We start from the raw sequence: 18,093 nt of genomic DNA, 5'->3' as shown, positions 1-18,093 counted from the left end.
AAGGATACAAAATCAGTGCATAGAAATTTGTTATATTTTTTACACTAATAATGAAGAAGCAGAATGAGAAATTAAGAAAACAATCCTATTTACAACTGTACCAAAAATAATAAAACACTTAGAAATACACTTGACCAAAGAGATAAAAGACCTGTACTTTGAAAACTATAAAACTCTAATGAAAGAAATTGAAGATGGTACAAATAGAAAGATGTTCCATGCTCACGGACTGGAAAAAACATTGTTAAAATGTCTCCACTACCGGAAGCAATCTATAGATTTAAAATTTTTTTTTTCAACGTTTATTTATTTTTGGGACAGAGAGAGACAGAGCATGAATGGGGGAGGGGCAGAGAGAGAGGGAGACACAGAATCGGAAACAGGCTCCAGGCTCTGAGCCATCAGCCCAGAGCCCGACGCGGGGCTCGAACTCAGGGACCGCGAGATCGTGACCTGGCTGAAGTCGGACGCTTAACCGACTGCGCCACCCAGGCGCCCCAGCAATCTATAGATTTAATGGAAGCCCTATCAAAATACCACCAGCATTTTTCATAGAACTACAACAAATCATCTTAAAACCTGAAGGGAAGCACAAAAGACCCCAAATAGCCAAAGCAACCTTGAGAAAGATGAACAAAGCTGGAGGCATCATAATTCCAGATTTCAAGATATACTACAAAGCTGTAGTAATCAAAACAGTATGTCGTTGGCACAAAAATAGACACATAGTTCAATGGAACAGAATAGAAAGCTCAGAAATACACCCAGGCGTACAGGGTCCATTAATCTACAACAAAGGAGGCAAGAATATACAAAGGAGAAAAATAAATCTCTTCAACAAACGGTGTTGGGAAAACTGGACAGCAACATGCAAAATAATGAAACCGGACCACTTTCTTACACCACACACAAACATTAACTCAAAATGGATTAAAGCTTAAATATGAGACCTGAAATCATAAAACTTCTGGGAGAAAATATAGGCAGTAATTTCTTTGACATCAGCCACAAAAACATTTTTCTAAACATGTCTCCTCAGGCAAGAGAAACCAAAGTGAAATTAAACTATTGGGACTACACGACCAAAATAAAAAGCTTTTGCTTTTTGTGAAAGTAACCATCAACAAAACAAAAAGGCAATCTACTAAATGGGAGAAGATATTTGCAAATGATGGGCTAATATCCAAAATATATAAAGAATATATACAACTCAACACCAAAAAACCCAAATAATCCAATTAAAAAATGAGCAGAGGACTGAATAGATGTTTTTCCAAAAAAGATACACAAATGGTCAACAGACACATGAAAACATGCTCAGCATCAGTCATCACCAGGGAAATGCAAATCAAAACCACAATGAGATACCACCTCACACCTGTCAGAATGGCTACAATCAAAAATACAAGAAATAATAAGCATTGGCGAGGATGTGGAGAAAAAGGAACCCTCCTGTGATGTTGGTGGGATTGCAACTGGTGCAGCCAATGTAGAAAACAGTATGGAGTTTCCTCAAAAAAGTAAATATAGAATTACTATATGCTCCAGTAATTTCACTACTAGCTATTGACCAAAAGAAAAAATACTAATTCAAAAGATATACCCACCCCCATGTTTATTGCAACATTATTTACAATAGCCAAGACATGGAAGCAACCCAAATATCCATCCATAAATACCATATACACTTGGATAAAGTGTATGTGGTATGTATGTATATATGTATGTAGGTATTTATACATACACCTATATACACATACCTGTATATATACATATACGTACATATATATACATATATGTGTATATATATGTGTATATATATGCATATATGTATATATGCATATATATGCATATATATACATACATATATGTATATATACATACATATACATACATATATACAGGTATGTGTATATAATATATATATATACACACACATATATATAGGTATGTGTATATAATATATATATATACACACACACACCACATACATGTATGTGTGTGTACACACACACACACACACACACACACACACACTGGACTATTAGCCATAAAATAGAATGAAAAATCTTGCCATCTGCAACAACATGGATGGATCTAGTGGGTATAACGCTAAGTGAAATAAGTCAGTCAGAAAGATACCACAGGATTTCACTCATATGTGGAATTTAAGAAACAAAACAAAGAAAAAAAGAGACAGAGTTGTAAATACAGAGAACAAACCAGTGATTGCCAGAGGGGAGATGGGTAGAGGGACAGGTGAAATAGATAAAGGGGATTAAAAAAAATTAAATTTAAATTTAAAAATCAAAATTCATTACTTAGTATTTGTTAGATGTCTGCTATTTACAAGGCAAAGAAAACTATTTTGATACTAGAAGTTATCTCTCTGATCACATGAAAGGCAGATGAAGATTAATCCACTTGGCTTCTCAGAGATAAGCCTGAATGACCATCATACCTGTATTTAATAATCCTTTAATTTTCAAGTAATTTTATGCTGGGCCTCCAACTCCAGGTGCTGAGTCCTTCAACACCAAACTATAATGTCAGGACAAATCCAAGGATTAAAAAACATCTAAAGTCTAGTTAATTTTTAACTTTCTCTAAAAGTGCCTATCATCACCGGGGTATCTAGGCATTCCATCATAAGAAAGGTTTATGAGAAAGTGAAATATTCCACTTTTCACTTGCCTCAGGTACAACAGAATAACCTTGTACATAGTATTTTCTGGTGTACCAAGCCACCAACGACGATAGGGGATACAGTTAGCATCTAGAACATTAAATTTCATCCCCCCAAAATAAAAGTCCAGATCAGAGCCCATGAAGAGATGATCCCTAGGAGGCCCTGGATCAGAGCAGATCCAGGGTCTGGATGTGCCGGATGTGTGGGCCACCATGCTGAGACCTACAGGTGGCACCGGCACCCTGTGCACACTACCTAGGCCAGGGGTCAGGCAAGTGGGTGAAGAGCAGCCTCCCTCTTCTGAATGTACATCCCTGAAGAGCAGTTTTAAGGAAAAGAAATTCTTTTTTTTTTTAATTTTATTTTTTATTTTGTTAAATTTACATCCAAATTAGCATATAATGCAACAATGATTTCGGGAGTAGATTCCTTAGTGCCCCCTACCCATTTAGCCCATCCCCCCCCACACCCCTCCAGTAACCCTCTGTTTGTTCTCCATATTTATGAGTCTCTTATGCTTTGACCCCCTCCATTTTTACATTATTTTTGTTTCCCTTCCCTTATGTTCATCTGTTTTGTCTCTTAAAGTCCTCATATGAGTGAAGTCATATGATATTTGTCTTTCTTTGACTGACTTATTTCACTTAGCATAATACCCTCCAGTTCCATCCACGTAGTTGCAAATGGCAAGATTTCATTCTTTTTTGATTGCCGAGTAATACTCCATTGCATATATATACCACATCTTCTTTATCCATTCATCCATCAATGGATTTTTGGGCTCTTTCCATCCTTTGGCTATTGTTGGTAGTGCTGCTATAAACATGGGATGCATGTATCCCTTAGAAACAGCACACCTGTATCCCGTGGATAAATGCCTAGTAGTGCAATGGCTGGGTCATAGGGTAGTTCTATTTTTAGTTTTTTGAGGAACCTCCATACTGTTCTCCAGAGTGGCTGCACCAGCTTGCATTCCCAGGGAAAAGAAATTCTTGATTGCTTTTGACCTCGGCCTAATAGTAGAGCTACTACCATGCACTAGTGGGAGAGCAAGGGCACAAGAGGACATATGGCCAGGCTACTGGGACTTCAGCTGTCAGCCCCAGGAAGTGAACCCAGTGCTTCTAGAGCTTCCAAGTTTTAAGTGATATTAGAAATCTGAACTGGGGCACCTGAGTGGCCACAACAGTTAAGTGTCTGACATCAACTCAGGTCACGGTCTCAAGACTCGAGGGTTCGATCCCCACGTCAGGCTCTGTACTGACAGCTCAGAGCCTGGAGCCTGCTTCAGATTCTGTATCTCCCTCTTTCTCTGCCCCTCCCCTGCTCACATCTGTCCCTCTCTCTCTCAAAAATAAATAAACATTTTTAAAAAATTAGAAATCTGGATTATGTTAAAACTGGTTTTTAAATGTTGAAAACTCACCCAAAATTTTTTAAATGATGTGATCAAACAAACCATGTCCGTAGGTCTGATCTGGCTCCTGATGCAGTCTGCACCTCCTGGCTAGAACTTTCAAGGACCAAACCTTCTTAGGCCACTGCTGATCACATTCCCACCAGGCCTCAGGGCTTGGGGCAACAGGGGTCTATCTATTGGCTCACAGGTCATAGTGGCTACCCCAGAATCTGGCCCTGAACAACCATTTGGGAGGGTCACCTCAATGCCTGTCATGGAACTCTTACGTGGTCCTTTTCAGGCCAGATAATGCTGCCTTATCACTTAGTGGTATGGTGCTTAAATCTAAAAACAGGATCTGGGCACCTGGCTGGCTCAGTCAGTAGAGTGTGTGTGACTCTTGCTCTCAGGGTTGTGGGTACGAGCTCCCCACATGGGGTGTAGAGATTACTTTAAAAAATAAAATCTTAAAAAATTTAAAAAAATAAATAAAGATAATAAAAACAGTATTCAATCAGCTGTATATTTTCTAATATGCAAGTTCTAAGTTACTTTAGGCCTGAAAAAGTATAGGCTAAGGGGGAAAAAATCTCACAACAAGTAGAAAATGTGAGTCACCAAAGGAGATAAGGAGCTCATAAAGACTGTTCATGCATTAGGAGTGAGAGAGGTCCTTCTGGTGCTGCTGGTGCTGTTGTTAGTTTTAACTGGCTTGTTTTTAGAGTCTAGAGGTTTTGCTTTAAAAAAAAAAAAGGCAGGGGGCGCCTGGGTGGCGCAGTCAGTTAAGCGTCCGACTTCAGCCGGGTCACGATCTCGCGGTCTGTGAGTTCGAGCCCCGCGTCAGGCTCTGGGCTGATGGCTCGGAGCCTGGAGCCTGTTTCCGATTCTGTCTCCCTCTCTCTCTGCCCCTCCCCCGTTCATGCTCTGTCTCTCTCTGTCCCAAAAATAAATAAAAAACATTGAAAAAAAAATTTTTTTTTAAATTATAGCCCTCGGGGCACCTGGGTGGCTCAGTTGAGCATCTGACTCAATTTAGACTCAGGCCATGATCCCATGGCACATGATCCCAGGGGATTGAGCCCCTGCTTAAGATTCTCTCCCTCTCTCGTGGCGCCTGGGTGGCTCAGTTGGTTAAGCATCCAACTCTTGATTTGGGCTCAGGTCATGATCTCACGGTTCGTGGGTTTGAGCCCCACTTTGGGCTCCGTGCTGGCAGCGCAGGGCCTGCTTGGGATTCTCTCTCTCTTTCCCTCTCTCTCTGCCCCTCCCCCACTCGTTTGCATTCTCTCTCTCAAAATACATAAATAAAAAACTTTAAAGGTTCTCTCCCTCTACTCTCCCTGTCCCCGACTCACAACTCTCTCTCTCTTAAATAAAAAATAAAATCACAGCCCTCATTTTACCTAATGGAGTTCTGAAAAGCTGTCCAATCTTCTTGAAAAAGCGAGTTGGGAGGAATATCATCCAGCTTGCACTTCTTTCGTATCGACTGGAGAGTACTGGTGAAATCGGACACGTACCTGTGAGGAAAGAAAACAAAACAGACGGGGATGTCAACGTCAACTCATATCTGAAGACGCTTGGAATTACGTGGCTTTGGACAAATGGCCAAGGACCTCAAGACCGTTTTGTAGAGGCTCCTGCTGAGCGGTCCGACTGCTTATGAACTCTGACCACAGAAGGGTCTCCTCTGTATGGCAGGACCATCTTTCTCACCTGGAAGGGCAGCTTTAAGGGAGATGCTCAAGATAAGGAAGGGGAGAGCCACTAAGATGAAGATTCTGGTGACTGGACAGGTGAGAGGTGGGGCTGGTCAATTACTCCTTGGCCCAAAGAATTGTCCTGAAACATCACCGTCCCACTAGGGTACCTGACTATCACCAAGGACACCATAAAGCAGCTCGCCAAAGTCCCCGGTACTTCTGTGGCATTCTTCTCCCCCCAATCTAGATTAAGCAGCCAAGCTCCATGGCAGGCGAGAGCCCACCTTTAATGGCACAGGAGCACGAAACTGGATTCAAAGCTGAAGACCCTCCCTCATCAGACTGCTGTTTGCTCCCGCTGTATACCACATGCTTTCCCTCATGGGAAAGGTTTAACCAGACAGCTTCTTTCACGTGTGTGTTCCAAGCACGTGCTGTCACTAGGCTGGAAGCTCCTGGAGAAGAGGGACTATCCCTTTGTGGCTCATAACCGTTCCCCCAGAAATTAGCACAGGGCTGGCCATAAAAGAGACACCTGGGAACAGTTCCCGAACGAATGCCAGACTGGCAGTGTGGCCTTGGCAAAGCGTGTGGGTGTCTTTGGGCCTCAGCCTCCTCATCCTTAATGACGTCTGCTAAATTGCCTCACAGGGTTGCCGTGATGATAAAATAAGATAAACGAAGTAATATACACAAAAGTTCCCCAGAAAGTAGGAAATGCAAGCTGATGTGGGGTGGTGGTGCCTTTGAGGACGTACAGCTCTTGGAAAACGAACGAACAAGTGCAGGTCCTTGCCTATCAGGAAAGGGTCAGGGGAGGTCCTGTTCTCTGGAAACCACGAGGCTCCCTGAAAAGCTAGGCCATCTGTGTCCCTCACAAGAAGCCTGACCTCTCTCCCTCCCCAAAGCATTAGCTCGAAGCGAGGAAAGTGGGATGTGACGCCCAGGGCACAGGCCTGAAGAGCAAGCTGGTGTGGGGGAAAGAAAGGCCACAGGCAGCAGAAACTGCTTCAGACCTCTGCGCTGACTACAAGTGACACCGCGGCCCCCTGGACACGGGCCCGAGGCTTTAGAGGGGAGAGCCATGAAACCAATATCCACCCATGGCACCTCCCCTTTGTACCAAGAGGAGGGACAGCTTTCTGTCAGTCCTTGTGGGAGGGGGACGGGCCCCAAGGACCAACAGACGGGGGAGGGCGGGAGGAGGGATGTTGAGGAACACGGCTGTGCTTCAGCCGCAGGAGGTTAACCAACTGTGCCATCGCCCCGCAGCTATGATGGAAAAGTCTTAGAGGAACATGCCAAGCAGCGAGGCCCTTGCTCTGCAGGAGCTCAGGACGGCATTCTGGGAGGCCGAGTAGGCAGTAGAGTACTGGGGGAGGGGGTGTCCATTCGGCCACAGTGTTCATCACATCACAGTTTTATCACATTTGTTCCCAAACCTTCCGATTCTCTCTCACAGTAAACCTTCCTGGGGGTCCCTGCCACGTAAGAGTCGCTGTGTTAGGGGCTCTAATACATGCTTTCACTTGATACACACAACTGCCATGAAGATGGCCTCCTCAGTTTACTCAGCGAAAAGACACCGAGGCTCCCAGAGGCCCCAACCGGTAAGCATCAGAGCCAGGGCTAAGCCCAGGTGGCTCCGACCCCAAAGCCCACACTCCTGTCGTAGTTGGGAAGCCCTTGATTCTGAAACCCCTTCTCAGTTGCTATATCCTATGGCTTTACCCTAGTTCAAGTTAGGCCAGCCCCCTCTAACCTCCCCCATGTGCCCCTGCCGTCCTTAATGCCCTCCCCATGACTGAACGATGTCCCCTCCCAACCCTGCTCCAGTTAGCTTCACTCTGATTGCCCTAATTTTACAAACAGCAGCTACTGGGGTAGCTTCAAAATCTTCCCTTCTAGAGGGGACCTAGTTTCACCACATACCCTATATACAGTTTGAATTTTTAATATAGATCTATGTTATTTTTTTAATAAATTTTTTTTAATGTTTTATTTATTTTTGAGACAGAGAGAGACAGAACGTGAGCAGGGGAGGGGCAGAGAGAGAGCAAGACACAGAATCCAAAGCAGGCTCCAGGCTCCGAGCTGTCAGCACGGAGCCCGACGCGGGGCTCGAACTCACAGACTGTGAGATCATGACCTGAGCCGAAGTCAGATGCCCAACCAACTGAACCACCCAAGCGCCCCATGTTTATTCATTTTTGAAAGACAGAGAGAGACAGAACACAAACAGGGGTGGGACGGAGAGAGAGGGGGACACAGAATCCGAAGCAGGCTGCAGGCTCCAGGCTCCAAGCTGTCAGCACAGAGGTCGACACGGAGCTCGAACTCACAAACCAAGAGAGCATGACCTGAGCCGAAGTCGGACGCTTAACTGACTGAGCCACCCAGGTGCCCCTGTTATTTTTTTTTTTAATGAAGTAACCAAAATAACCAACAGAACTGGAAGTAAAAATATCACTCACGAGAGCTGAAAGGGGCAGGGGATAAGAGAGAGGAACTTCCTTAAATAAACCCAGTCCCTCAAGATATAGTAGTTAAGGTTGAGGGGCGCCTGGGTGGCTCTGTCAGTTAAGCATCCAACTCTTGATTTCAGCTCAGGTCATGATCCCAGGGTTGTGCGATCGGACCCCGAGTTGGGCTCCACACTGAGTGTGGAGCCAGCTTAAGACTCCCTCTCTCTCCCCCTCCACTCCTCTCCTCCACTCCTGCTCTCCCTCTCCAAAAAGAATTTTTAATGTTTTATTTATTTTTGAGAGAGAGAGAAAATGTGAACCAGGGAGGGTCGGGGGGTCAGGAACAGAGGATCTGAAGCAGGCTCAGTGCTGACAGCAGCAAGTGGGAATGGGGGCTCAAATGGGAACAGTGAGCCGAAGTCAGAGACCTCAACCGGCCAAGTCACTCAGGCACCCCCCTTCTCTAAAATTAAAAAAAAAAATAATAGTTAAGGTTGATAAAAAAATTTTCTTTACAGAGGGAAGAGCTGAAAAATCTTTTATCTATATAAAATTTTTAATGTTTTATTTACTTTTGAAAGAAAGAGATAGAGATAGAGAACGTAAGCAGGGGAGGGCAGAAAGAGAGGGGGACAGAGGATCCAAAGCAAGCTCCACATTGACAGCAGCAAGCCCAACTCCAGCCTCAAATTCACGAATCGTGAGATCATGACCTGAGCCAAAGTCAGACACTTAACCGACTGAGCCACCCAGGCAGCTGACATCTTCTTTTAAAAGACTAAAAGCAAAATGTGCAAGAGTGGGTATTTCTGAGCAGAAGGACTAAGGGTAGAAAGGAAGGGAAGAAGATTTTGACTTTTTAATACTTTTTTGTATTCTAAAAAATTATTCTACAGCATTATTTTTGTTATTTTATAGTCACATTTTTATGTCTCGATAAAAAATTCTTTCCATCCACAAAGTCCTGGCTGGTGCTGGAGACAGAAAGTGGTTTTGTCTGATTAGACTTGTTGCTCATGCATCTTAGAAAAGTGAACGCATCTGGGCTCACCTGGCTGCACCTCTGTCTGAGAGCAGGGCGTGGGTCCTTGGCAGCCCTAACATCTACACTGGGAGCTGCCCTCCAGAGGTGGTAACTGCCCACTGCACCACGGACCTCAGAGCTCACAGGGGTGTGCCCAGTATTTCTGGAATGCCAAAAGCTCCCTAAAATTTACTACAGGAAAACAGCATTCAGTTCAATTAAAAAAAAATTTCTCGAGACTGAGGGTGACTTCATTCTAGAACAAGCTACCAAAGGAAGGTCTTTGGAGAGCCTAAGAACATATTTGTCTCTAAGTGGGAGACTGGAGCAGACCTGAGGGCCCTCACGCCTCAACTGCACGGGTCAGAAAATCCAGCCTTATGCTGCTTGCTCACTTCTTCCTAATACAGCGTGATTTAGTGTCCTCTTCTTTCTCTCCACAGCTCTGTTGCAATGGAATTCACACACCACACAGTTCACCCATTTAAAGAGTACAATCCAGTGATTTTAGTGTAGTCACAGGGCTGTGTGACCATCACTGATCAACTTGCGAACATGTTCATCACCTGAAAAAAAAGCCCTGTATCTTTTGGTATTGAACCCCCATCTCCTCCAAATGTCCACCTCTCCTCAACCAGGGGAGAATCTATTTTCTGTTCCTACCCACTTGCCTGTTTTCGATCCTTCATACAGGTGGAATCATACAGCATGTGATCTTTTGTGACTGACCTCCTTCACTTAGCATGACGTATTTCTCTCATTTTTATATTTTTAGCTACACAAGAAATGCATGACTATATACTTTTTTAAAAATCAGAAAATAACAAATAAAGCTAAATCCTCTATGAATACCACCCTAGTCCTTCCCTCCTTTCCTACCTCCCCAAAGATAACAGATGTTTTGAGTTTGTGGCCTAACCTTCCAGGCATTAGAGCTCAGCAAAACTTTTTTCTGCTAAGGTCCCATTATTTTAGGTTTTGAGGGTCCCAAGGTCTCTGCTCTAACTACTCACTTCTACCTTCATAGACCATAGATAAGGGAATGGACATGGCTGTGTTGCAATAAAACTTTATTTACAAAAACAGAGGGTAGGCCAGATTTGGCTCATGTGTTAAGAGTTTGTTGACACGTCTTCTACAGGAATATATAATGCATGTTAAAGCATGGAAAAAAAAAACAAACAAACAAACAAAACAAGATCCAGAACAGGGATTGGTACTCTAGGCTATTTTGTAAGTGAAATTTTCCTGGAATACAGCCATGCCCATTCATTTATGTGTCATCTACCGAAGTTTCTATTGACCATAAGGCCCAAAAGCCTAAAATGCTTATCATCTGGCCCTCTGCAGAAAAAGTCTGCTGAACCCTGCTATGGAAAGTATACCCTATTTTTTTATGTTGTTTTCACATACTGTATTAGACTCTACATAGGATTCTGCAACTTGCTTTTTTATTCACTCAATGAACTCTATCAATGTTGATATGTGTAGCCCTATTAATACTGCAACTGCCAAATAGAGTTCCCTTGTACAAATATACCATATCTTATTTAGCCATTGCCAAATTCATGGCCATTCAGGTGCTTCTCCAGGGCTCACAGGAGGAACACAGAATGCACGCATTTTCAACTGGGGCAGAGAGCGCCCTCCGGAGTAGCCGGCCCTGTCCCCACACCCCAGCCTTACTTGGCAAAGAGAGATTTCAGTGCTGTCAGCAAGCCACAGGTCCCGAGGCCATTGGTGAATCTGATGCATCTGTCAACAGCTGCAGAAGCCAGAGCGAAGAGCTTGTTCACAGAGTGGCTCAGCTCCTGCACACAGTCAATGACCTCCCCGTGCTCCTGGTCAGCAAATATGGACAAACGAAAGCTGCCTCAGGCTCGAGAACAAATGAATAGACAACATTAAGATGGAGGAGACCTCCAAACCTCTTCGCCCGTGGTAAAACCACCCAAGTCAGGTGGCAGAAACACAGCGCCAAGCGGCAACAGCCCTCTGGAAGCCTGACCCAAGGGGAGGAAATCGATGTGGCCCATGAGATCACACATGTGAACTCCTGCCAGAAAAGCAGGATCAACATCCTGTATTTTTCATCTCTTTCCTCTTTTTCTGTGATTAAGATGGCATCTCCCCCCTGGCTCTAAAGCTAGAATTCAAATTCTCCGTATCAGACACTCCAGAAGAATGTAGGAAAAGGAAAATGCTTCCTTCAGGGGCAAGAATGTAACTGAGGCGGAACGGACTTTCTAGGCATGTCCCTGGAAAACAGAAAAATGGCAGGAAGCAGCAGAGTTTAACTAGTGTGAGATCTACTCTTAAATGTCAACTCGCTTCATGCTAGATAACCTTAATATTTGTAATGGGAATGCCCTCTCTTCCCCTCGGAGGCCCGCACAAGCAAACCCGCCCCTGGGGCAGGGTCCATGAATGTACAGTTCCTGTGCCCATTTCCATATATTCCTTAGACAAAAGACTGCCATAATAAGAATTTGTCAAATCAGGGAGATCATCAACTTATCCCCAAAAGATTTAAGTCTCTCATTCTGCTGGACCTTTACTTGAGCTTTTAAATAGAAAATTGGTAGCATATCTGTGGTTTCATTTTACACTTGGATTGAAAACCCCACAAGGTAATTAAGAGGCTGTTTTTGCACACCTGTTCCCACTCTTTGCACACCTGATGCCACCCCCCCCCCACTTCACCAACCCCGTGGCTGGCAAACCGTATAATTCCTCGATGGCCACCGGCAGTACTAGGACATTACCAAGGGCACAGCACTGATCTGGATGAGGACGTTCTTCTCTTCCATGTCGCCATACTTCAGTTGGTAAGGTTTGTATGGACCATATACAGCCTCCACCAGCTCTGTGACTTTCACCAGGTTGTACTCATCTTGAGGGAATCAAAAATTAAAATTGATGATGAACAAAGAGTCAGAAATTGCTGGGAAAAAAACAGGTGAAAGGTACTGTATGGGAACTTTTCCGGTCTCATCTTGGGGTGACTACATTTTGTCAATTTGCTTTTGTTGTTCATGGAAGTTCCCACAATCACTTCAGTAAATATTTTCATAAATGTGAGCTCTATGTATTATCTGTCTGGAGCACTATTTAAAAAAAAATGTTTAAGGTTTATTCATTTTTCAGAGACAGAGAGAGATAGCGTGGCGGGGGGTGGGGGGTAGGGGCAGAGAGAGAGGGAGACACAGAATCAGAAGCAGGCTCCAGGTCCAAGCTGTCAGCACAGAGCCAACTTGGGGCTCAAACTCACAGACCATGAGATCATGACCTGAGCTGAAGTTGGATGCTTAACCAACTGAGCCACCCAGACGCCCCACAGAGCACTATTAAAGCCACCAACCCCCTTCGTTCCACAACCTGTCATGGTCAAGAATCCCTTCAAATGCTAACTCTACCCAAGGTCAAGTTGCAGAAGTGCTACAGAGAAAAGGCTCTGCAGGAAGAACACTTTTCCAGAACTTGCAACCCCATATACTAGGCATTCCAAAAAACTCCTATATTCAATACATAAAATGCAAAGCATGTTTGTATCAAAAATCAAAACGGGCATATTCCAGGACATAGCAATTCAGCTTCCAAGTTGAACACTTACCCAAGTGACTTTAGCATCTATTAATAACCTTTGCCTGATGATTATAAAATGTTGATTTCCTGGAGAGTCTGGGTGGCTCAGTCACGTAAGTGTCCAACTCTTGATTTCAGCTCAGGTCATGATTTCACAGTACATGGGTTCAAGCCCCTCATCGGGCTTCACACTGACAGTGCAGAGCCTGCTTGAGATTCTCTGACTCTCCCCTGCTCACGCTCTCTCTCAAAATAAATAACCAAACTTTAAAAAAACTAAAATGGTGATTTCCTAATTCCCTCATTCTTTCTACATCCATATGCGGGCCTTCTTTTGTAAAGAAGAGATTTTCCTCTTTCTCTTTAATACAATATTCCTGTGAACTCGTGGATTCGTTTTATATTCATTGTGTCATGATCCATCATTGTTGTTATTCATTTTGATGTTCAAGTTATTTCAAATTTGGTCATTTCAGGCTGCCTCCTTTATCTTTTTGAAACATCCATAATCAGTCTTTGAGTGTATCAGCTGGGATCCAAAATCTTTTCTATAGCCTGCAAGGACCCACAAGGACTGACCTAGAAGGTGAAAGAGGGAAGCAGTGAAGAGTGAAGGCTCTCCTATCCAAGTTCTCTTGCCTCCTACTTATGTGACTATGTGCCAATGATAGAACTTTCAACACCTGTTCCCTCCATTGTACACTGGGGTTAATAATGGCATCAATCTTTGGCACAAAAACAGACACTCAGATCAATGGAACAGAATAGAGAACCCAGAAATGGACCCACAAACGTACGGCCAACTAATTTTTGACAAAGCAGGAAAGAATATCCAATGGAATAAAGACAGTCTTTTCAGCAAATGGTGCTGGGAAAATTGGACAGCAACATGCAGAAAAATGAACCTGGACCACTTTCTTACACCATACACAAAAATAAACTCAAAATGGATGAAAGACCTAAATGTAAGATAGGAAGCCACCAAAATCCTCGAGGAAAAAGCAGGCAAAAACCCCTTTGACCTCGGCCGCAGCAACTTCTTACTCAACACGTCTCCGGAGGCAAGGGAAACCAAAGCAGAAATGAACTACTGGGACCTCATCAAAATAAAAAGCTTCTGCACAGCGAAGGAAACAATCAGCAAAACTAAAAAGGCAACCAATGGAATAGGAGAAGATATTTGCAAATGACGTATCAGATAAAGGGTTAGTGTCCAAAATCTATAGAGAACTTATCAAACTCAACACCCAAAAAACAAATAATCCAGTGAAGAAATGGGCAAAAGGCATGAATAGACACTTCTCCAAAGACGACATCCAGATGACCAACCGACACGAGAAAATGCTCAACATCACTCATCATCAGGGAAATACAAATCAAAACCACAATGAGATACCACCTCACACCTGTCAGAATGGCTAACATTAACAACTCAGGCAACAACAGATGTTGATGAGGATGCAGAAAAAGAGGATCTCTTTTGCATTGTTGGTGGGAATGCAAGCTGGTGCAGCCACTCTGGAAAACAGTATGGAGGTTCCTCAAAAAATTAAAAATAGAACTACCCTACGACCCAGCAATTGCACTACTAGGCATTTACCCAAGGGATACAGATGTGCTGTTTCAAAGGGCACATTCACCCCAATGTTTATAGCAGCACTATCAACAATAGCCAAAGTATGGAAAGAGCCCAAATGTCCATCGATGGATGAATGGATAAAGAAGACAGACACACACACACACACACACACACACACACACACACACACACACACAATGAAGTATTACTGGGCAATCAAAAAGAATGAAATCTTGCTGTTTGCAACTACGTGCATAGAACTAGAGGGTATTATGCTAAGCAAAATTAGTCATAGAAAGACAAGTATCATATGACTTCACTCATATGGGACTTCAAAGTACAAAACAGATGAACATAAGGGAAGGGAAGCAAAAATAATATAAAAACAGGGGAAGGACAAAACATAAGAGACTCTTAAATACAGAGAACAGAGGGTTGCTGGAGGAGTTATGGGAGGAGGGATGGGCTAAATGGGTAAGGGGCTTAAGGAATCTACCCCTGAAATCATTGTTGCACCGTGTGCTAACTTGGATGTAAATTATAGAAAATAAATAAATTATAGAAAGAAAAAAATGGCATCAATCTTACAAGGCCTTCATGGAGATTACATAAAATCTCTGTGTAGCATGTGGTAACACTTAATAAATGCCAGCTGTCTCTATTGTTACTGCCCAGCCTTTCCTCCTTCACAATTCCCCTGGCCTCCAGCCTTCTTGTGCTTCCTCAGAAGTACTGGGCTTCTGGTCAGTTCTGTCTGGAAGGCCCTTTTTCTCCCTTACCCTCCTGCATCTGGTCACCTCCCATTCTTCTTTCAGGACTCACGCAGCTGAAGTCACCAGGCTCAATCAGCGTTGTTTGTTCATATATTCTCCTAGAACCACTCTGCTTTCTTTCAAAGTACTCATCTCATTTTGTAATTATACACCTATTACTATGATGATTTGGTTATCTCCCACCAGAACAGATGTTGTATGAGAGCAGGGACTGTGTCTGGTTTTGCTCAGTGTTCAGCATTCCAGTACCAGTTCATTTGTAGTTGAGTGAATAAATTAAATACGTTGTGACCTATCCATAAGGCAGTCATGAAAAATAACTGGACACGCATATATATAAAACACACACACACAGTTGAGAACCAGAGTTCTCACTGTACAAGAAGAGATGCAGAAGGTAAAGTGGATCTGATTTAGAAGGATCAGTATAAACTGGAGATATATATTTCCTAGCTCTGTCCACCAAAAGGACCTGGAACCCCAGCAACAATGAGCACCCTCGGTGTCCAGACCTTGGTTTCTAAATACCATTTCCCACTAAAAGAAACCTGGCTCCTCGGAAAACATAGGTCTGAGGCAGGAAAAGTATGTGTTCCTGGAATTATTTGTGCCAAACAGCAAGGAAGTACTCAAAGACTGATGGGGACATGTCAAAAAGATACAGGAGGCAGCCTAAAGGGGCAACTACTGTCCAAATTTGAAATAATTCAAGCATCAAAATGAATAATGGCAACAGTAAATCATAACACAATGAATAAAAAAAGAATCCATGAATTCATAGTGATATTAAAGTAAAGAAAGGGGGGTGCTTGGGTGGTGCAGTTGGCTGGGTGTCCAACTGCTGATCTCAGCTTAGGTCGTGATCTCAGTTTGTGAGTTTGAGCCCTGCATCAGGCTCTGCACTGATGGCATGGAGCCTGCTTGGGATTCTCTCTGTGCCTCCCCCACTTGTGCGCACATGCTCTCTCTCTCAAAATAAATAAATAAACAAAAATTTAAAAAAAATACTAAAGTAAGGAAAGGGGGCACCTGGCTGGCTCAGGAGGAGCATGAAACTCTTGATCTCAGGGTCATGAGTTTGAGCCCCACATGGTGCAGAGATTAAACAAATAAAACTTTTAGGGGTGTCTGGGTGGCTCAGTCGGTTGGGTGTCCCTTCAGCTCAGGTCATGATCTCACAGTCTGTGAGTTCAAGTCCCACGTCCGGCTCTGTGCTGACAGCTCAGAGCCTGGAGCCTACTTTAGATTCTGTCTCCTTCTCTCTCTACCCCTCCCCCACTCACACTCTGTCTCTCTCTCTCTCAAAAATGAAAAACATTAAAAAATTTTTTAAATAAATAAATAAAACTTTTAAAAAGTGAGGAAAGAAAAAAAATCTCTTCTTTACAAAAAAAGGTCTGCAAATAAATGTAGAAGGAATGAGAGAATTAGGGAATTGCCATTTTTTTAAATGTTTATTTATTATTGAGAGTCAGAGAGAGATAGAACATGAGCATAGGAGGGGCAGGGAGAGGAGGAGACACAGAATCCAAAGCAGGCTCCAGGCTCGGAGCTGTCAGCACAGAGCCCAATGCGGGGCTCAAATTCACAAACCACAATATCATGACCTGAGTCAAAGTCAGGTGCTCAAACGACTGAGCCACTCAGGCGCCCCGAGAGTCGCCATTTTATAATCAGTAGTGTGAACATTTATTCAGGCAAGATTTATCAATGGATGGTAAAGTCACTGAGTAAATGTTCTTTGAGGATTAGTATTTTCCTATCAGCTCAAAGCATCACCCCATGGATTACTTATTAATTACAAAGAGAAAGAGGTACCTTTATAATAGAGAGATCTACTGGATACACTAGATACATCTACCAAGTGATTAATCCAACCATCACCAGTAATTGCACATTATGTGTCTCCTGATGTGATGCCACAGGAAATACACAACATCATCATCAATGTAGTATTCTTGCAAAAATATTTAATCTAAATTTAATCTTCAGGAAACAACCAGACAATTCCAGAATATGGGACATTCCACTAGAAAATTACACTGTATTCTTCAAAGATGTCAATGTCATGAAAGACAAAACAGAGGTGGGATGACTGTTTCAGATTAAGAGTTTAAAGAGACAAGACAAAAATAAATAAGAGACAAGACAACCAAATACAATGTATGCACATCGATTGATCTTAATGGGAGGGAGAGGTGGAGAAGCAGCTTATAGAGACTTGTGGAACAAATGGAAAAATTTGTGTATTAGGTGACAGTATTGAGTCAATATTATATTGGGGGGGCTAATAACAATAATAAAATATTCTATGAAAAATATTTAAGGGGACACCTGAGTGGCTCAGTCAATTAAGCGTCTGACTTCAGCTCAGGTCATGCTCTCATGGTTTATGAGTTCAAGCCCTGCATTGGGCTCTTTGCTGTCAGCACAGGGCCAGCTTCAAATCCTCTGTCCCCCTCTCTCTCTGCCCTCTTCTGTCTGTCTCTTAAAAGTAAACATTAAAAAAGAAATTAAAAAAAAACTAAAGGATACAGAGACCCTCTCATTCATGCAGAATCAGTACATATATATAACACAAAACACGGTCTCTAAATGGTAGACTAAGAATGATCTTTTTCCTTCTTTGTGTTTTCTGGGTTTTTCTATAATGAATACCTATTGCTTATTAATTATAAAATCAACTTAAACTATTTTATAAAATTAGTTTTTCTATTACATAATTTACATATTTCTAATAATACCATGTACATGCATTACTAAAATAGAAACAATGTTAAAGGCAAAATATAAAGTTAGAAACTATATCTGTAGGGGTGCTGGGGTGGCTCAGTTGGTAAACCATCTGACTTTGGATTCTGTGTCTCCCTCTCTGC

General features: G+C 42.8%; 1 protein-coding gene across 1 annotated transcript in view; it reads right to left on the bottom strand.

The window, feature by feature from the left end:
• Positions 1-18,093, bottom strand: part of COG7 (component of oligomeric golgi complex 7) — an 81,787-nt gene that overhangs the window by 23,180 nt on the left and 40,514 nt on the right. The window contains exons 8-10 of the mRNA XM_003998766.6: positions 12,046-12,173; positions 10,967-11,121; positions 5,492-5,608 (exon numbers count right to left, since the gene is read on the bottom strand). Coding sequence (XP_003998815.2) covers positions 5,492-5,608; positions 10,967-11,121; positions 12,046-12,173 — 400 coding nt within the window. The remainder of the gene's footprint in view (positions 1-5,491; positions 5,609-10,966; positions 11,122-12,045; positions 12,174-18,093) is intronic.

This window comes from Felis catus, chromosome E3, assembly GCF_018350175.1.
Source record: "Felis catus isolate Fca126 chromosome E3, F.catus_Fca126_mat1.0, whole genome shotgun sequence".
Classification (NCBI taxonomy): domain Eukaryota; kingdom Metazoa; phylum Chordata; class Mammalia; order Carnivora; family Felidae; genus Felis; species Felis catus.
The sequence above is the reverse complement of the archived record's forward strand: the minus strand, read 5'-3'. Positions and strand labels throughout refer to the sequence as shown.